This window comes from Eublepharis macularius, chromosome 1, assembly GCF_028583425.1.
Source record: "Eublepharis macularius isolate TG4126 chromosome 1, MPM_Emac_v1.0, whole genome shotgun sequence".
Taxonomy (NCBI): domain Eukaryota; kingdom Metazoa; phylum Chordata; class Lepidosauria; order Squamata; family Eublepharidae; genus Eublepharis; species Eublepharis macularius.
The window spans coordinates 153992466-154011273 of NC_072790.1; the positions used below are offsets into that span (position 1 = coordinate 153992466).

An 18808-nucleotide genomic window follows, 5' to 3' on the forward strand; every position below is an offset into this window, starting at 1 on the left:
CTTATCAGCGGAAGCTGCTGGCTGGGAGGGCCATATTATGTTGAGACGCTTTTGTTCCAATGTTTTCCCAAACACTCTAGCACATTTTCTTTGAGTATTCTCATACTCTTTTTTATTTCCAGAAGGCTGATGCCCTCTTTCCTGTACCCAACTCCCTTCTCTTGAAACACCAGTACTCGTCTTGAGTTTTTAACTGACCCTTAAGGTCTATAAAAGCAGTTTCTAACCACACCAGACCAGGGATCTCTTCTCCTCTCACTAGAAGATCGATCCCCTTCCTTTGGTCCGAGTGGGAGTCTGTACCTATTTCCCAAACTTCCTTGCCAACTCTCTCCCAGTTGTCCTGTCTGTGCTAAACTGCCCATCAGGGCTGAATCTCGAAACTGTTAGTACTCAACCCTTCTCAGCTAGGGTTGAAATCAGACTCCCTTCTCCCCAGCATCCAGTTCAGAAGTCTTTCTTTGTTCAGCTCATGCTACCCAATCAGATTCCTTGGAGTAGCCTGTCACTCAAAACTCTGTTTCTGTGAAGCATTAGCCCTTCACAGTCCTTCAGCTGTTTGCACAGCACTTCTCTGCTTTTAAACAGTATGGTCCGTCACAACAGCACTATATTTAAATGTTGCTAATTTTAGCTGCACATGGGGCATGCTACCTGCAGATAATTTGCTTTTTGTACCTCTTAAAGCATAGACAGTATTAAAAAAAGATGTTGAGCTGGAAAACATACAAGCCTGATGTGATTCCTTTGCAACACATTTTGCAGATAAAACTGTTTGCATCCACCTTGACTTAGACATTACAGTTGGACTGGTTCAATCCCAGGGTGTTATTGAAGAACAGACTGGTCCTAGTTGTATGGATATCTTTCAGTTGGTGAGGTCTGATGAAGAGAACAGGGTGCTTGCAAGTGTGTGGTGACCAGGTCTATTCTTGCCCCTTGTCCTTCATGGCTAATGTATCAAGCCAGGCTGGGTTAGTTCACTGGGTCCAGAGGTAATAAATGCCTCTCTGTTCCAACTTTTTTGAAAGAGGTAGTTGTGAGATCCCTCCTGAAGAAGATATCTCTGGACCCAAATGACCTAAACAACCACCACCCAGTGGCTAATATTCTATCCTAGGCCAAGGTGATTGAGTGGATGGTGGCTATGCAGCTTCAGGCAGCCTTGGAGGAGACATTATCTAGACCATTTTAATCCAGATACAGGCCTGGTTTTGGGATGGAAACAGCCTTGATCACCCTGACTGATGACCTTCACCAGGAGAATGACAGGGGGACTGTATCCCTGTTGATTCTCCTGGACTTTTCAGCAGCTTTCAATCTTGATATCCTTCTGGAGAGGCTGGCTGGGCTGGGAGTAGGGGGCAACATGTTTGGTGGTTCTGCTTCATGGCACTTATGCTCTGAGGCCCCTTCTATGTTATCCCCCATACTATTTAACATCTACATGGGGTTTGGAGTGTGGTACCATCAATATGTGGATGACACCCAGCTCTTTTTCTCCTTAAAAGCCAAGCCAGGTGGGTTCTGTGAAAGTCCCGAATAGTTATCTGAAGAAGGTAATGAGATGTATGAGGGCCAATAAACTGAAGCTCAATCTAGTCAAGGCTGAGGTACTGTTGTTCAGTGGAGAAGCTGCTCAGAGATTGTGGAGATTGTGGGGTTGCACTCCCCATGAGGTTTGTAGCTTGGAGATGTTGCTAAATCCTGGAGTCTCAGTCTCTTCCATGGCACATAGTGCCTTTTATTAGCTTTGGCTAATTCACTAGCTATGGTCATTCCTCAAAAAGGGCAATCTGACCACAGTGATCAGCTTTCTAATCACATCCAAGTTAGATGACTGGAATGCACTTTATGTAAGGCTGCCTTTGGAAAATTCAGTTGATCCAAACTGTGGTTGCCAGGGTACTGTCAGGTTGGTTATAGGGACTGTATCACCCCTGCGCTGAAAGATCTGTACTAATGACTACCCATCTGTTTTCAGTCACAATTCAAAGTGCTAGTTCTTACTATTAAGGTACCTTGGGGCCTTAAGGACCATCTTCTCCCATTCTGTCCAGCCCATTAGTTAACTTCTGCTTATTCATTCCTGCTCTCTGTGTCCCTGCCTTCAGAGGTGAGGCAGATGGCTACTAGAGATAGGGCATTTTCTGTGGTGGCACCTCACTTTTGGAATAGCCTCCTCTTTGAGGCTCTCTTGGTGCCTATTTTACTTTTGTTTAGGCTCTAGGTGAAAAGACATATTTTTACCTAGGTGTTTAATTAGGGGTTCCGCCCTGAGCCTGCTGATGTGCGGAGGGTGGAATATAAAGTGAATTAAATAAATAAATGGTGATGCTGGTGATGTTTAGTGGCTTGTGTTTTATTTTGTGGTTTTTAATTGTAAACCACCTTGAGCAGAACTCTGAAGAGGCAGCATAGAAATATTCTGAATAAATAAATGAATAAAAGTCATACCATTTGAATGACTTGTGTATTACTCATCTGACCACCATCATATGAAACAGTTGGTATCACCATGTGAAATGGAGAAATGGGATGCCAAATGCATAGGTTAAACTAGGTTTTATGAATGGCTGATAGTGTTGCCCACCTCTAGGAATTACAGCTGATCTCCAGACTACAGAGATAAACTCCCCTGGAAGAAATGGCAGCTCTGGATGTAGTCGGCAGTGATGAAGTGCTAAGTCTCATCTCCCTCTCTCCACATGCCACTTAAACAGCTAAGAGCCTTGTTGATTCTACTTTACAAGAAAGTAGGCTTGCCGGCTGCCTGCTGATGGTGGGCAAATTCCTGACAGTTTGCTGCTCTGCCTCCCAATTGGCAGGAGGTGGCAAGCCACCTGGCAATCACCTGCCACTGGCAGTCAATCCAAGCAAACAGGTGGCGAATCTGCTCCTGGCCAGCATGCAGTGATGTCACTTCTGGAAGTGATGCCACCATGCTGACTGCAGGAGTGCTCTTGAGCTTTGTGCAGGATCAATTTTGGTCCCAAACAGGATGATTCTTAAAGAATTGGCCTGTTCAAAACATGGGAGCACTTCCGGAAGTGACATCATCATGCCCTGGCCAGGAGTGCGCATGAGCGAAGATTGAATCCTAGAAAGTACCAGGCCCCCCTCACTCCCTCTAGTTGCTGGGGCAACCTGGCAACCTGACAGCAAAGCCATCCCCTCCCAAATCTATCTTGTCACTCAAGCCCATGATGGACTGGTTTGGAAATGGCCCTTCATTCTTTGGATACCTCAGACTGCTGCCAGTTAGCCCTGTCTATATTGTAGCAAACTGTACTATTCTTGCCATTCCTGTCATAGCTCAACTATCCCATTGATGAGACCTAATTAAATGAAGACCCTGATCCCTCAAACAATGTGGAGAATGCAAAAGAAGACCTTTTTCTGTGCCAACTTGAAGGGAACCCATAAAATTCCTGATCAACCCCTAGAGGTGGCCAACTCATCTTGCATTATTTTATAGGGAGGGTAGGTAGACCAAAGTTGCAGCCAACATCTGTGGTGATCACCCTAAGTAGCTGCTACCAACTCCTTTTGCCATTGATAGGACTGCACAGGGAGAAACAGTCCAGCTAGATACCAACAGGGTTCTCGTGCCTCATTCAGAATAGAGCCCTTGCTTGATAAATTGGGATATGCTTTGCTTATTCCTTTTAATGTATGTCTATGCACAGACATCACTATGCTATGAGTGTTTTGTAAGCTGACATACTTGTCACTTATACAGAAATGATATAGGAAGATTTATAGCTGTCTCGAGCTGGTACCACAGCACAACTCAGACAAAGCAGGGTCCTGCAAGATTGCATTTCCACTCCACCTGAAGTCCACTGCACAACTGCCACCCAACTGCCTCCAACATCCACCTTTCGCAATGCCTGACAGAGGAGCGCTGCAGGGATGGCAGCATCCAGCCAACAGAGGCCGCAACAAGTGACCAAGCCCCTCAGGTTATGAAGATGCTGTCAGGCTGGGAGCACATGACTATGACATTATCAACAGGTGTGGAAGGAGTCTACCCACTACTGCCTTCAGCCCGGAGGCAAGCAAGGCAGAAGCCAGGACCCTCAGCTTGTCCCTATTTCTGAGGGGCAGGTGAGGAATGGCGGTTTGAATGGTGGGGCAGGGCTGGGGCAAACAAGAGCTGTTGTAGGGAGGCAGGAATGAGACTAGTGTGGGGTCATACTGCAGTCCCTGGCCCAGGTGTTGCTCCCTTAGGGTAGGAACATGGGGAGGTGGGGCAGGGCATTCCCTAATGAGGGGAGGGATATAAGAGGACTCTGAACCCATGCCAGGGAGGAGACAGGAGGACTGACTCTGCCCCCCAAAAGCAGCCTGCAGGTGAGCGGAAAGCAGCATTATAGGGTAAAGTTGCCCAGGCCCTCCCCCTTTGTCCATATCTGAAGCCTAGAAGAGCCCTCGGGGGTAAAGATGCAGTCAGGAAGTTGGTCCAGAGGTGGCTGCACAGAGAAGTGGTGGCCACTGGGACTGGAGGACCACCACAGCAGAAGGTGAGGAGGCAGTTCTGCCTCTGGAGGAACCTCACATTCGCAAAATGCTAAGAAAATCTACTTTTTCCATATTTTCATTGTACTTTTTATGTTATGGTGAACAGTCTTGAAAACTAAGGCAGAATGTCAAAGTACATACCATTACATTTTGGAAGCTAAATACTTTCTCCCTTCAGCTGTCCTCCTTTCATGCTTCTTTCTTACGAACTGTAAATATATCTTACAAAGAACTGCGAGATTTATCCTGTTTGATATGCATTGGAATGTCTTTGTGATGATATGTTGGCACTTGATAAATAAGAGAATGTGGCTCTTCAACAGGTATGAAGTTATCAAAAGTGATCCTGCCTTTGTATCCCAGATGGTGTGACACAGGATCTTGGCTTCCATTGGAGCCTATTATATGTAGGCTGCCTTCTGCAGTACTCCTTTGGTGTGTGGCTACTCGCAACACACTTTATCTTTTTTAAGTATCACGAAATAGCTCTTTACAAACTTGCACATGCTTACACTTTGCTCAAAAATGCCTTTTTTTTTTTTAGGTCTCTCTCTTTTTTTCAAATGTGTTTTAAGATTCCCCTGAGCAAACCAATCCTTACATTTTGGTTGGTACCCAAAATATTTGTGCCAGCTCTCCATGAAGTGCATGTTGTTCAATGGGAAAATATAAAGATGGATTTTCCAAGTTGCCAATTCAGTAATACAGAATCAGTTAAGGTAAACTGTTTTTTAAATAACAGTTCACCTGAGGGACCACCTCTCCCCATATGTACCCTGGAGAATGCTCCGATCAGCTAGAAAACATCTGCTGGTGGTCCCAAGCCCCAGGGAGGCTCAGTTGGTCTTGACCAGGGCCAGGGCCTTTTCGATCCTGGCCCCAACCTGGTGGAACATTCTGTCTGAGGACACCCGGGCCCGTCAGGATCTTGTATCATTTTGGTGGGCCTGTAAGATGGAGATGTTCTGCCAGGCATATGGTTGAGGCCAGCATGAGATCCTTACTGAGCCTCCCACTGGTCTCCCACTAAATGTGGGGTTATACAGTGTCCACTGGCCAGCTGCCTGACGTATCGGTACAGCATGGGGCTATGTAGTGCCCACTCATTAGCTAACCTACGTATGGGTTGCAGTACATTATTTGTCTGCTTCCCTCCCCCTGTATGTTGATGGGCAGGAACCTGGAATTGACCCCATCTTGGGACAGTTAAAATCTGTTTAATTGTTGATTTTATGATATGAACCATTGTTTTATGTTGTATTGTATTTTTATAACTGTTGTACCTCACCCTGAGCCTGCTTGCGAGAAGGGCGGGTTAGAAATGTAATAAATAATAATGATAATGATAATGATAATGATAATAATAACAGTATTTAGAAGTAGTATTGTAAACTATGCATTGGAATCAGTATCTTTAGCTCTTAAAAATATGTTTGTATTTTATGTTTGTTTAATAAATAACTACAGCAAGATCAGCTTTATACTTGGGCTGCAGTCAACCAACCTACTCATTCATCAGATTATATTGAAGGACGATTTCCAAGGAGAATTCCATCAGTGTGGCCACCACCAAAACCTCCAGATCAAGAGCAGACAGTGAAACATACAGAAAAAGGTAAAGCCTTCAGATGCAAGTGGAATATATTACTTATATTGGAATTAGTTTATTACCAATGCTTTTGAAAATTCGTCTGTGTATAAAGCTGTGCTTAATATACTTAAGTCTAACTCTAGCCTTAGATAACTCAAAAGTTGAGAACTGTTTTGCATTTACAAAGTACAGGTTGTTCATCATTAGTATTTCATGTGGTATTAACCCTTGTGACTTGGTAGTTCTTTTTTTACTGCTATCATTGCTTTTTCTGTGTTCCATTAGATCTCTCAGAAATCAAAATCTGTAATCAATGTACCTGTGTATCTTTAAAGAACTAAACTTCAATAGTTACCAATTTGATATACGTTCATTAGAAATGTATACTTATATAATTTCTGGGCTATCTTTCTTAATACTCAAGATGACTTTTTAAAAAGTTGGCTTATAAAGTAATGTAAAAGCCCACAAAAAACCTGAAAACCAAACCCCTAATACCATAGTTAAGTCATTAAAATACCATCCGAACGTTCATAGTCACAGCCAGTTTCATAATTCCCCAAAACTTTTCAAACAGATGGGATTTTTACTGCTAGTCCAACATGGAGCTTCATGCAACATTTGAGCAATGTCATATCAGAATCTTAGAGAAAACATGAAAAGAAATCTGCTGTTTGAGTTGGTGTGAAGTATTGGTGATAAAGTGTAATACAGAGTTAATTTATTGGTGTGAGGAGATGTTGTTCACTTCATTCCTTTGCATAGTGAATTCTAAACATGAAATTCCTGAGTTCTTTGTTCAAAGAAATGTTTTTTTTAAAGTAAGGTAATGAAAAGGGAGATTGTAAATGGAAGGAAATAATAAGGTGAACACTAGCAGTTAGGGTTGAATTAACCACAATTTTATTAAAGGCACATGGATAGTCACCAGACTAATACAGAGAGTATGGTAGCAACATTGATCATTGCAGTTTTCAGAGACAACAGCGCGGGCATCTATCTGAGGTGTGTACATATAACACAAATCAGTTCAGCCATAAACAGCATCAGATAAATCACTGATGCTTATTCCATTGGACATAGATCCAGAGGAGTTAGCCGTATTAGTCTGTAGTTGCAAAATAGTAAAGAGTCCAGTAGCCCCTTTAAGATTAACCAACTTTATTGTAGCATAAGCTTTCGAGAACCACAGCTCTCTTCATCAGATGAGATTAGTATTCCATTGGAGGAAGAGTCACACAAATTGGAGGAAGACTCTTTAGGCTGGAGGAGGCTTCAAATTTTGCTCAGTAGTGTGCTGGAAGGATATTCAAATGTTCTTCACTTTTGTGCCAAAAGACAAAACACCTGATTGCAGGCCAGCGTCAATGGGGGGAGGAGAGCTAGGGGGCAAGGCGACAAAATACACAGACAGCTATGATGGAGTTAAAAGAGGCCACAACTTTATTGATTTACAGCTCAAGGAGCATTGGCACCACATAGGGCATGGATACGAGCATCAGCTGACCCGCCTGCCAGCTGATGAACCACCATGCCCCCTTAGACCTAGGCTGAGAGGGGGGGGAAAACATGGGATGACAGTCAGTGGGATGGTACGTGAGTGTACACCCCTATGTGGATTATCCCCTGTCACCTGGGAGTGAGGCGGATCTGACAGCCCCCAAGCTGGGCATGCCCCTGCCATGCCGCATTCCCCAGATCCCTTAAGGGGATCCCTATAATAGGGAAACTGAGCTCAGAGGCCTTGTTTTCCCCCAAATGGATCACTGCCCAATGCCCCAATCACCTGCTCCCCTCCAAAGTTGTGATGAAAGAGAGGGCTGGGTGGGATGCCAGCCTTAAGCCAAGTGCTGAGAGGCAGGGACTGTCTCACAAGGGGCAGCAGCAAACCTGAGAGGAAACTGAGCCTCCCAGGTCCGCAGTCCTCTCCATGCCCCAGCCGGCTTGCTCTGATTGGCTGGCTGCAGTTTGAATCTGGGTGGCGAGGGCTGCCCTGCTACCTCAGGGAGCCCATGCTGCCTTCCAATATGGCGGCCACCATGCCATCCTGCCTTCTCACCCAGCCCCTGGGGCCTGCAACTGAGCCCCCCCCCAGTTAAGTCTGGGGAGCTGGCATTTACCAAACAAGCAAATCCAACCAATTAATAAATCACAACTTAAGAAGAGAAGCATCTTAGGGAAAGCTAAAAAACATCTTTTTAGCCCAACAGCTAAGAGAGAATTACTTTTGAAAAATTGTCCAAAATATTTCTTTGTATTGAAAGTGGCCTCTTCTTGTGACTTCTGAAGCAAGTCTTTTGTTTATCTTGGTTTTCTCTCCAAGCTTAACATTCTTCTTGGAACAGATTATTAGTTATTATGGTTAGCACTGGTGCTGCACCATGGGAACTACTAGTTCCAGAACTGTTCTTCTGTAGTACTTGTTAATCAAGGATTGTTAGAAGGTCTTTTAGGACTGTTGGCACGGTCTGTGTTTTCTTAGCTAAACATGCACATTTTTTCATAGGAGTTGCACTCTAGATCTTTAATCATTCTGAATGCTTTACATTTGATAGTGATTTCTTAAGTTATAACAGTTTTGTCCCAGAATTCAACAAAACTCAGTCTTTGTAATAACCAAAACAATTTCCACATAGGGATTTTCCACATCCCCCCCCTTGTCGGTTCTGTCCCCATATTGCTTTGATTTATCCCCTGAGTTCTACATGTATTTTTTTTTTTACTTTAATTTTCATGTTCAAGTTTTTTGGGTTTTCCTCTTTATTTTTTCCAGTTCTTTTAAGACCGCTTTCCCCCTAATCTTTTTCTAGAAACTGATTTTGAGTGTTTTTAACTCATCCATACTGTTTCTTCTGGTTTTGTTTGTCTTACCCATTTCCACCCACTTTTTGAAGATTTTACTTCATCGTTGTTAAACTACTTCTCCCCTGCCTTCCTTTTCCCCACTTCATGATTTTGTTTTGATCTTTTTAAATAGTCAATTTCATATCAATAAATCAACCTACCATTGTAATAAAAGGTGCAGCAGGTTTTCTGAATTCCCAGGTTTCATTTTTTTAGCACTTTCTCTTGGAGAGATATGCCTTTCCCCTTATATCTCTGCAAGGGAAGGGCTAGAGACTTACTTGTAAAAAAATGAAAGCTAAGAATTCAGACAACCTGCTGCACCTTTTTAAAGAACATTAGGCCAATCTATCAATATGAAACTGACAATTTTTTAAAAAATTTGCAAGCGCCCTGTTGGTCCAGGGGAGGGGATGTGGATACTTCTGCACCAGAAAAAGCAGCATGGTTTGAAAAGCACATCACAACTGCTCCTCTGAGCTCCATCCAAATAGAGGTGGGTTTGCTTTGCCAATGTCGATCTTTGCCTCCTGGCTCTGAGTCATTCCAGCTTGGCTCCCTGGTTTGGACTGGGGGGGGGGGCGTTATTTATGGTTGGTGGAGCTGCTCCCCTTTTAGGATCCCCCATGCAAAGAATTCCACATGTCTTTATTTTCAATCTTTCTTCTTAAACTTAGCTCTTATATTGATCTATCTATGTAAGCATGCACAAAAAATAAAAAGATGTGAGTGCTGTGACATCACTGATGATGACAGTACCCTCATTTGAAAATCCTGATTATTTAAGGCGCATGCAGAAGAAAATAAACTGACTCTATTACTGTCAAAATGCAAAGGGAGGGCAGACGTGTGGAAGAACTGTACTCAAATCAATTCCGATGCTTGGGGATCAACTGCTAAGAAAATCAGGAATAATTTGAGTGTGCAGAAAAACCCACAATTACATTCCTCATTGCAGCAGGTTCTAAATCCTTAATCTTTTACCTTAATGCTACAAATCAGTTTAGTAACTCTATTGAAAATTATTCTAATCTGCTGTATCCTAATTTCGCAAGTTGCGCTCATATCTTATAGACCCCCTAATCAAACATGATAGACCTTAGGCAAGCCTGGGTTATGGCATGTTTGCTGGATACTGTTATCAAAGACAAGAAGGCTGAACTATTTAATTGGCAGCAACACAGAACAATTTATTTGTGGCTGTCCAATAAAAACCATTAACATTTTCATAATTCAACTGTATTACTTTAAGCTGATGCCCAGTTATAGTTAGTTTGAATACTAATTGTCTTCCTTATGGCTAGTGATGGGGTATTACTAAGGGGTATCTAGGTGTTATAATGGAGAAAGAAGATTGTAAATAGTTGAGTTAACTTGGATGGTAGTGATGACTCAGACCTGTTGATAGTGGCAAGGGGATGGGTTATGGCTGTTGCTAGACTCTTGATTTAATTTCCAAAGAACTCTACATTGTGAAGGAGATTCTGAGAGTTCCATTATCGTTCTATAAAGTTGGGTCATTTCTCATGTCCAGGGAGTGAGGAGTTTTAATGGGCCTCACAAAAGAATCTTGATTATTGTGCCCTTTTAGTTTTCAGGCAAACAAGCTACTGTCCCTTGAAAGTACCAGGGGAAATAAATGCCTTATTTGAGAGACGCTGCCTTGATATCAAAATAATAGATTCATCCAATACTCTGGCCTTGGAAGGGCAGAAGATCTTAGGATGCAAAAGGACAAGGCAGGTTACAGGCGACAATAGTGCATGGAACAGAATGATCCTGATCCTATGCTGTCTTGATAGACACCCTTACATCCCATGTTTTGGTAGCAAAGGCTTACTAAAAGCTTAACAACCTTTGTTTACAGTGTTGTGCAGTAAAGTTGTGAGCTGCAGTCTAAAACAGAATTGCTTCTAAAAGTGAAGGCTATCTGTTTCCCAAATCTTGGAAAGTCTTTTGAGTCATCATGTGGTCAGAATCTTTTTGATGTATCTTGTGACAAGTGCATTGCTGTTCTTTTCCACCAATATACTACATAGCAAATTCTCTTCCAGTTTTAGCATCTATATAAAATATAATGGTTATTACCAGTTATAATCTCCTTAAATACTGATTTCAGCAAAAACACAGACATCTTGCAGTGGCTACACCTACCCTGTTGCCAAGGACCCCCCCCCCTCCTGTTATGGGGCCTGCCATGAACTGTGTCAGTTTCCTGTGTTGCTGTTTTATGAATTCATCAAAGACTCTGTTTTGGGGCAGCATTGCCCATGCCTATTTCCTGTTCTCACTGCTGCAATGGACTGTACAATCTATGTCTGTTTCCTGCCTCCTTGGGCACCTATCTCACCTGGGCCCAGAGCCATGCTGCTAGCAGCACAGTGCCAGCTGGAGGGAGCCTCCACGAGCCTGACCAGGCACCCCCTGGCTAGTTCCCGCAGAAGGCCCCTTGCAGGATGGTCACGGAGCCTGGCCCCGCCATTGGGCAGCCTGCTAGCAAGCCCAAGCTGTGCCAAAGGAGAAGCCATGTTTCCCAGGCAAAGAAGAACCACTATGGACTGTGTGCTCTGCGGCAGCCATTTCCAGACCAGGCTCCTGTCACATCCACGGAGCCCAGCCTCACCCTGATATGCATATCTCTGGAAGCCGCCCTGAGATGGAAGCTAAGTGCCGACTGTCCAGAACACCTAATGGATACATATCAATACAGCCATCGCATTCCAGGCTGATCCCGTCAAGACAGTTCCTGCTTCCTGACAAGATCCAATCAACCCACCCGGCACTCCCTCTCCTCCTTTGTCCCCTCTTCCCAAGGTGTCACACTCATACATTCAGTCCCTAAAGTGGCCCATCAGGGATAGTTGTAGACCCATTAAGCCTTTGTTCCCCTTTTGAGAACCACATGGAAGGCACTAGCCTCAGGGTACATTTTGGGGTATTTAAGCAGACTTCCCCTGCCATGAGGTGCACATGCCATTCCTCTCCAGACCCCAGCCAGGCGCGTGCCATTCCTATCCTGACACCTTTGCTGTCGCTCTCTTTGGACCTAGTGCAGGCATTAGTCCATCCCGTCTCTCTGCTATGTCTTTCTTCCATGCTGTGACTAGGTGAGTATACCCAGTTCCGTTGCTCTCAAGTGGGCTCTCCTGCTCATGCAACCATCTCTATTTTCCGACCCTTTATTTCTTAGTTTCTTGTGTGTACCTTGTATGTGTGTGCTGACTTAGGCATATGCAACACTATTTAGTAAAGACACCTTTTATTGTTATTAGTCTGCCTCTTTATTGCACGAGTGTTCTGGAGAGGGACCCTGGTATATATTGTTTAAGATCCGCACTAAACTAAAACCCAGACTGCAAGCTAATTCTCCATCAAAAAGAGCAGTTCTGGTAACAACCCCCTTCTTGACTTCTTAGGCAACAGCAATCAGAAAGCTGTTTCTGGGGACAGGGAAGACATACCTCTTGACATTGACAGTGCTGAATTTTGAATGAGAGACTGAGGTGATAAAATTTCACAAAATAGTCCTGGAGTTCAACTTGTTATTAGTTCAGTTCCTGTCAATTTACTTTTGGCAATGGAACTGTTCCTTCATTCAAGCCAATGAATGAAGCTGAGATACTAGATGATCCAGATTCAAACTCTAATTCATGAAAAGAACAGGATTGCCTTTGAGAATTTCCCAGTGATGATTGTGATTGTGATGATGGTGAATTACTGTAGCTTTACAAGAAACAAAAGCTTGGTGTAGTGCTTGTAATAGTTAAGTTCATTTTCAGTCTTCTGTGCATTCCCACATGGGACTGCATGTGTGCAGGCCTGCCAATACCGGAGATTGTTCTAGCTAAGTACCACCAGGGGGCACTCCCACCTTCCACTGTGCCTGTGCGGCTGTTTTCCCACCGAAACAGCCCCCTGGAAGGTGGGGCGCCCCGCTACCCTCAGTTCCTCTTTTGCTGCCGTGTAGAGAGGTTCTAGCTCTTTGCTCATGAGATAAGTGATTGTTTCTCTTATTTCTTGTTGCCATGCTTAGTATTGAATATGTTGAATAAAGCTCTTTTCAAGTGTATCATGAAGATGACCAAAACAGATGGCCATTCTCTCTGCCTGATGTGCCTTAGAGAGGGACACCAGACACAAAGTTGCAAACACTGCCAAAGCTTCACTCCAAAAGCCTGTGCAGAGAGGTCTAGCTCATTTAAAGTGGCTTTGTGGGATAAAGCTATGGAAGTACTCACTGCTGCAGCAAAAAAGGCAGCCTTGGCTGCAGATGCCATGCTGTCAGATCTGGACCTTCCTCAGCATTGAGACCCCCATCGGTTCCAAGACCCAGCCCATCGGGGTCAAAGACACCTTGGAGCCAAACGCCATCACTTCACCCAAGGTAACTTACTCAGAACCAACCCAAGACTGTCCACCAGCTTTGGATCCCAAGTCTCCGGTCCATTCAGATCCGATGGGGGAGAAGCACTGCTCAAAGTCGAGGGACTCGACAGCATCATCGGCCCGGACCAGAGATCAATTGGAGCTGACTGATAAGGACACATCAAGTGATGAACCCCCCAGAAAGCGGTCCAAAAAGACTAAGCACTTGTTAGAGAAGTTCAAACAGGCTAAGAGCAGAGATGTGCTAGAGGAGGAGGTAATACTTATGGAGCGCCCTCCCACACCATCTCTGCACCATCTCAGCTTGATCCAAGTCTCAGTATGCCTTGTCTTCTGAAGAGGAGGGTGAACTCCCTCAGAGAAAGCACCTGTCTAGGCCATCCCCAGCAAGTGGTCATCATTATAGACAAGGGGAGTGGTACTTCGTGAGCTCTCCCAGGTATGCCACCGATTTTGGATCAATGTACCACACCGATGTTCTATCACGGGAGTCATTATGCACACCTCCTGGAAGACATCATTATTTTTCCAGCTCCTCGATGGCTTTCCAGCTGTCAGGGTCTGAGAGGGAGCTGGATCCCTACCAGGAACATTATAGCCCTACCCCATCAGAACCTCCCCCTGATGAGGCAGTGGGTAAGATGGGAGAGGTTTCACCAACTGATGACTTCCGGGCATACACGGAAAAACTGATTAGGATGGCCAAGGTGCTGGAGATTGACATCTCCTCAGCCAAACCTAAGATGAAGGATAAAATCCTCCTGCACCTCTATTCAGGTTTTATTTCTAATATAGTCTTCCCTGTAATCAAAAGTTTTGTGGCAATGATGACAGCACTGTTCCAGAAACTTGTTTCGGTCACTGCCACGACCAAGAAAGAAGAAGGGCTATATAAGACCAAGGATGAGTCTTGCCCCTATCTGTTGGCTCACCAGTTAACTGGACCTGTCTGTTCACATCTTCCTCTGACTGCAAGAGGCAATAAACAAGCATAGCACCTTAATGATCTATTGCAATGGAACATCATAGTGTTAGAGCATTCTAGATAGTACCCATTAAAAAGAAACTCACAAAACCTTTTGGTGGTATGGCAGGAAAAATGCAGTAAAAATGGTTCTCACAAGGGGTTGTCAATGAGAAAATATTGCTGATACAGGCAGGACTTTTGTAGTGCTGGCAGCGTACATCAGTCCTTCCAGACAGCATGCTAATGCACTTGGACTTCATTCTTTCCTACAAGATTATAGTAAAGCTGGCTTGGAAAAGAGCTTATTACCGATGGGAAAAACTTTAAAACAGGATGATTAAAGCACAACATTGTATGCCCTCCCCGCCCCAAATTGTTCCAGTTTGGAAGCAAGGCAGAGCAAAATCTCTTTGTGGAAGTATACTAAGTTGGATTTTGTAGTATTTATTTATACACTGCTTCTCTTCAGTGAGGACAGCTTGGATCTTTGCAACCAAACTCAAACTCTGTCAAGTGCTGCCAAGTTTCACAATCTTACACATACTCACATACTTTTGATAGGACTGCATATTGAAATTGTGTGTTGGAAAATTAGCAGCCTATATGAACATCTATTTTATTAAGCATATTACTATGTAGGGTTTGGCTTAATGGCAGATAAGCGTCAGTTGTACTGTTCATGTGAGTACTCTTTTAATATGGATAATTCAGCATTGTCTTTTATGGTACATGGAAATATCAATATATTGTTGTTCAGTATGAGTAACTGTGATCATATTTTTACATGCATGCTAAAAGATGGACAAGGTAAGTAATTGGGTTCAAGATGCAACTTTCAATTTATTTTCTTAAATAGTATACAAACAAAATTGAATAATGTTGTCAATCAGTGGGGTGTATTCAATGATCCATGGACCTCATGAAGTTGGACTTTTCCTACTTCATCCCACTGAGGATCCTGAAATTTCTTATGGCAGGTCTGCATAGAGGGTAGAGTGGGAGTATGTAATGGGAGGGGGAAATTTACAGGAATTACTTCCCTCATCTTATTGGTTGGATACATGTTAATGTTTTATCCCAGTTATTAATCTTGGAAAGGTAGTTTGCTTGACAAAAAATATGTTAGATGCTGTGGACTTCCCCTGCACCTCCTCTTTCCCACATTTTCCTGTGACCCTAAAAAATCCTGTGTTTTGGGCTGCGGGCTGATCCTAAGTAAAAAGTATTATAGCATGTTAGGCTGCAGTAAGAAAGAATAAATGAATTACCCACCTCCCTCTTGTGCAAGTGAAAAGTTTAAAGAATCCAGCCAATATCATCTTTTTTTAAAAAAAAAAATTTATTTTTCAAACTACAAAACACTACACAACACTACACAAGACTATCACAAGGAAAGGGGAAAAGGGAAGGGGCGGAGGGAATGGGAAAAGAAAAGGGGGGTAACCTACAAACACTAAACACTAAACACTACACTTCAATGTTTTCCCTTCATACTGCCATAATACAAAAATAGCTCAATAGGATAATGATGGAGTGGTTAATAATACAGAATACACATTTCAAATTCAAATTAAACTTTCCTCCCCCTTCTGGGTCCCGGACGCAGTTCTCTCTGAGCAGCCGCCGCTGCGGTGCTCGTCTCCCCCCCCCCCCCCTCAGGCTTCTCCTTTTCTTTGTTCACGGTGCACTGGAATTCCGGGTTTTTATCCTCAAAATCCTTTAGTTGATCTTCTGATAGTATCTTATAGGCTTGATCTTTATGTCTAAACCATATTCCTTCCGGAAGTAACCATTTATACTTTATTCCATGGTCCCTCAGAAGAGCTGCGAACTTTTTATACTTAAAACGTCTTTTCCGGACTAGAAATGGAACGTCCTTCAAAATCTTGACTTTAAAACCCATAAAGTCCAAATCCGCCTTGTATGAGTTATATAGGATAGTGTCTCGAATCTTTTTAAATGAAAAGTCAATAATGATCTCGCGAGGCAGCTGTCGCTTTGTTGCATATTTTGAAGAAGCCCGACGGACCTCCAAAATGGCGCTTTTAACCTCTTCTTTAGTTGTCCTCGCGGGTGTCGCCAGTAGTTCCGAGACCAAATCCCACAGATCCTCATTTTCCTCCTCTTTCACATTTTGGAGACGCAAAATTTTCTGCGTTCGTTCCACCTGTAGCCCGATCAGCTGGTTCTCCACCAACTTCAGCTCTTTTTTCGTAGCCTTCACGAGTGACGCACTTTCCAAAGCAGACTTCTCTGCCCCCCCCCGCTGCTTCCTTAATGGTTTTCACTTCGCTTTCAATTGAGCCCACCCTTTGATCAGTTTCGTTCAGCTTGTCAACAAAGGGTTTTATGGCTTCCACCACCGCCTGCGCACCAGTTCTTCGAGCGACTCTCCCCTCTGCAAGGTAGCCGAGATCGACTTACCAAGAGCGGGACTTTGCTTCTTTGCTGCCATTTTAGGGGGGAGGGGGGGCGCCAACCAAATTCTGGAACTCACCGAAGGGGAAGAGCGAGCCTTCTTCAGATCTTCCACTCCTTCACTCCTTCACATACGCTTGTAGAACAGAAGGGATTCGCTTGTTTACAGGCTTCCGCCTGTTTCTTTCATTTGCCGTTTCTCGTTGCCCGGCGGCACTCAAGGCGCCGCGCACGTCTGCCGGCCTCCATAGGGACAAATGGGCAATTCCCCCCCCGCATTGATTTCGGGGGGTTCTTCCCGCAGCGTCCCGGACCCTGCCTCCCTACCTGGGAGTCCTGGGGGCTAATCCTTGCAGATCAGCCGCCCGGTCAGGGTGCCCGGTCGCTTCCTCCCGGACCCGCCGAGAGGAGCGTCCGGCATGGCTGAGAAAGCGAAACCGAATCCCGAATATCCAGCCAATATCATCTTCAACACATCACACTACTATGTAGTGTTCATTTTTCAAGGTGCATGCACAAAGTGTATGCAAGGATGTGCTTGCTTTTTACTCCTAAGTTGCACTAGAACTATTACTGGATATGCTCTACTACTTGCATTTTAATAAGTAGTGGCAACTTGGTGTTAAATCATTAAACATGCTGGAATCATGTGTGTAAACATTGTTTAAAAGATTTCTGTACTGCCTTTTCACTCAAATAGAGTCCTGAAGGTGGTAAACATCAAAACTTTAAAGCATATGAATATTAAAACAGCATTTAAAATAATCTATAAAATAACTGAGTAAAAACATATAAACACACAACACCAAAACTGGGGAGGAGGGCCAATATGCCAAACAAAGGGTAAGCCAAACGAAACAAAAATAGTCTTCACTGCTTGTGGAAGCCAACAAGAAGGGAGAAAAGTGAATCTCCCTGGGGGGAAGGAGTTCCAGAATTTTGGTGTCTCAACTAAGACGGCCGTTTCTTGGGTTGCCGCCTGCCTAACCTGAGACAGTGGAGACACCAGAAGCAGGGCCTCCAAAGATAACCAGAGTGGATAGGTAGGTTCATATGAGAGAAGGTGATCCTTGAGGTATGCTGGTCACAAGCCATATAGGGCTTTAAAGGTACCAGTGTAGACAGAACAAGACTGGGGTGATATGATCTCTACAACCCACTTCCGCCAGCATTTTGACTGCAGCATTCTGAACCAACTGCAAGTTCCAGTCTTCAGGGACACCTCCATGTAGTGTGCATTGCACACTGTAATCTACAATTACACTGTAATTACAATGTAATTACAATTACACTGTAATTGTAATCTAATCTAGATTTTATCATGGCATGCTCCATAGTTGTGACATCTTTCCTTCCCAGGAAGGGCTGTAGCAGGTTTATCAGCTGAAGCTGGTGAAAGTCAGCCCTGGTCACCACTGCTGCATTAGAAAGGAGTGGGTTCTGATCCTTAAGTATAGATACCGTATCCTTTCTCATCTACTGCCTCCTCCAGTTATTGACTAAGCAGCTATGATACATGTGAGAAAGGTAGTCTGGAGCACAAGAGTACCATAAGCACATGCTGGAGGGGCAGAAATACAGTTAACAGAGGGGAAGCAGGACAGAAGGGCAAGTGAAGAGCAAGTGAAGTACAGGTGGTGAGAAATGGAAGACTGTCCTGGAGACTGGAAGGTATTGGCTGATTATGGGGCTTGGAAGACAGCCGCAGTTTCTGGAAAATAGCGGGCATGGAAGTTGGGATGGTTGTGAATAAACTTAGGGGAACAGAAGGCAAACGAAGAGTCAGGAATGGGATTTATGTACAGCCAAAGGAAGGACTGTTAGTGATTTCTCTGGTCATCCAAATTTCAATTGAAAGCAGGTTTCTAGGAGGAAGTACAACAGGAAAGAGGAACAAAATTGAGGGATTCCCCCCAAATTATACCTGTATTAAGAAAAATTCTTTCTGCATCTCAAAACAAACATTGTACACATGTGGACTAACCATTTAGGAGTGCGTAGCACCTTTAAGACTAACCAACTTTACTGTAGCATAAGTTTTCGAGAATCTCAAAAGCTTATGCTACAGTAAAGTTGGT

The 18808-nt window shown here is 43.9% G+C and overlaps 1 protein-coding gene across 1 annotated transcript in view; it reads left to right on the forward strand.

Moving 5' to 3' along the window:
• Positions 1 to 18808, forward strand: part of FMN2 (formin 2) — a 354893-nt gene that overhangs the window by 63472 nt on the left and 272613 nt on the right. Inside the window, exon 3 of the mRNA XM_054972122.1 lies at positions 5992 to 6139. Within this exon, the coding sequence (XP_054828097.1) occupies positions 5992 to 6139 (148 nt within the window). The remainder of the gene's footprint in view (positions 1 to 5991; positions 6140 to 18808) is intronic.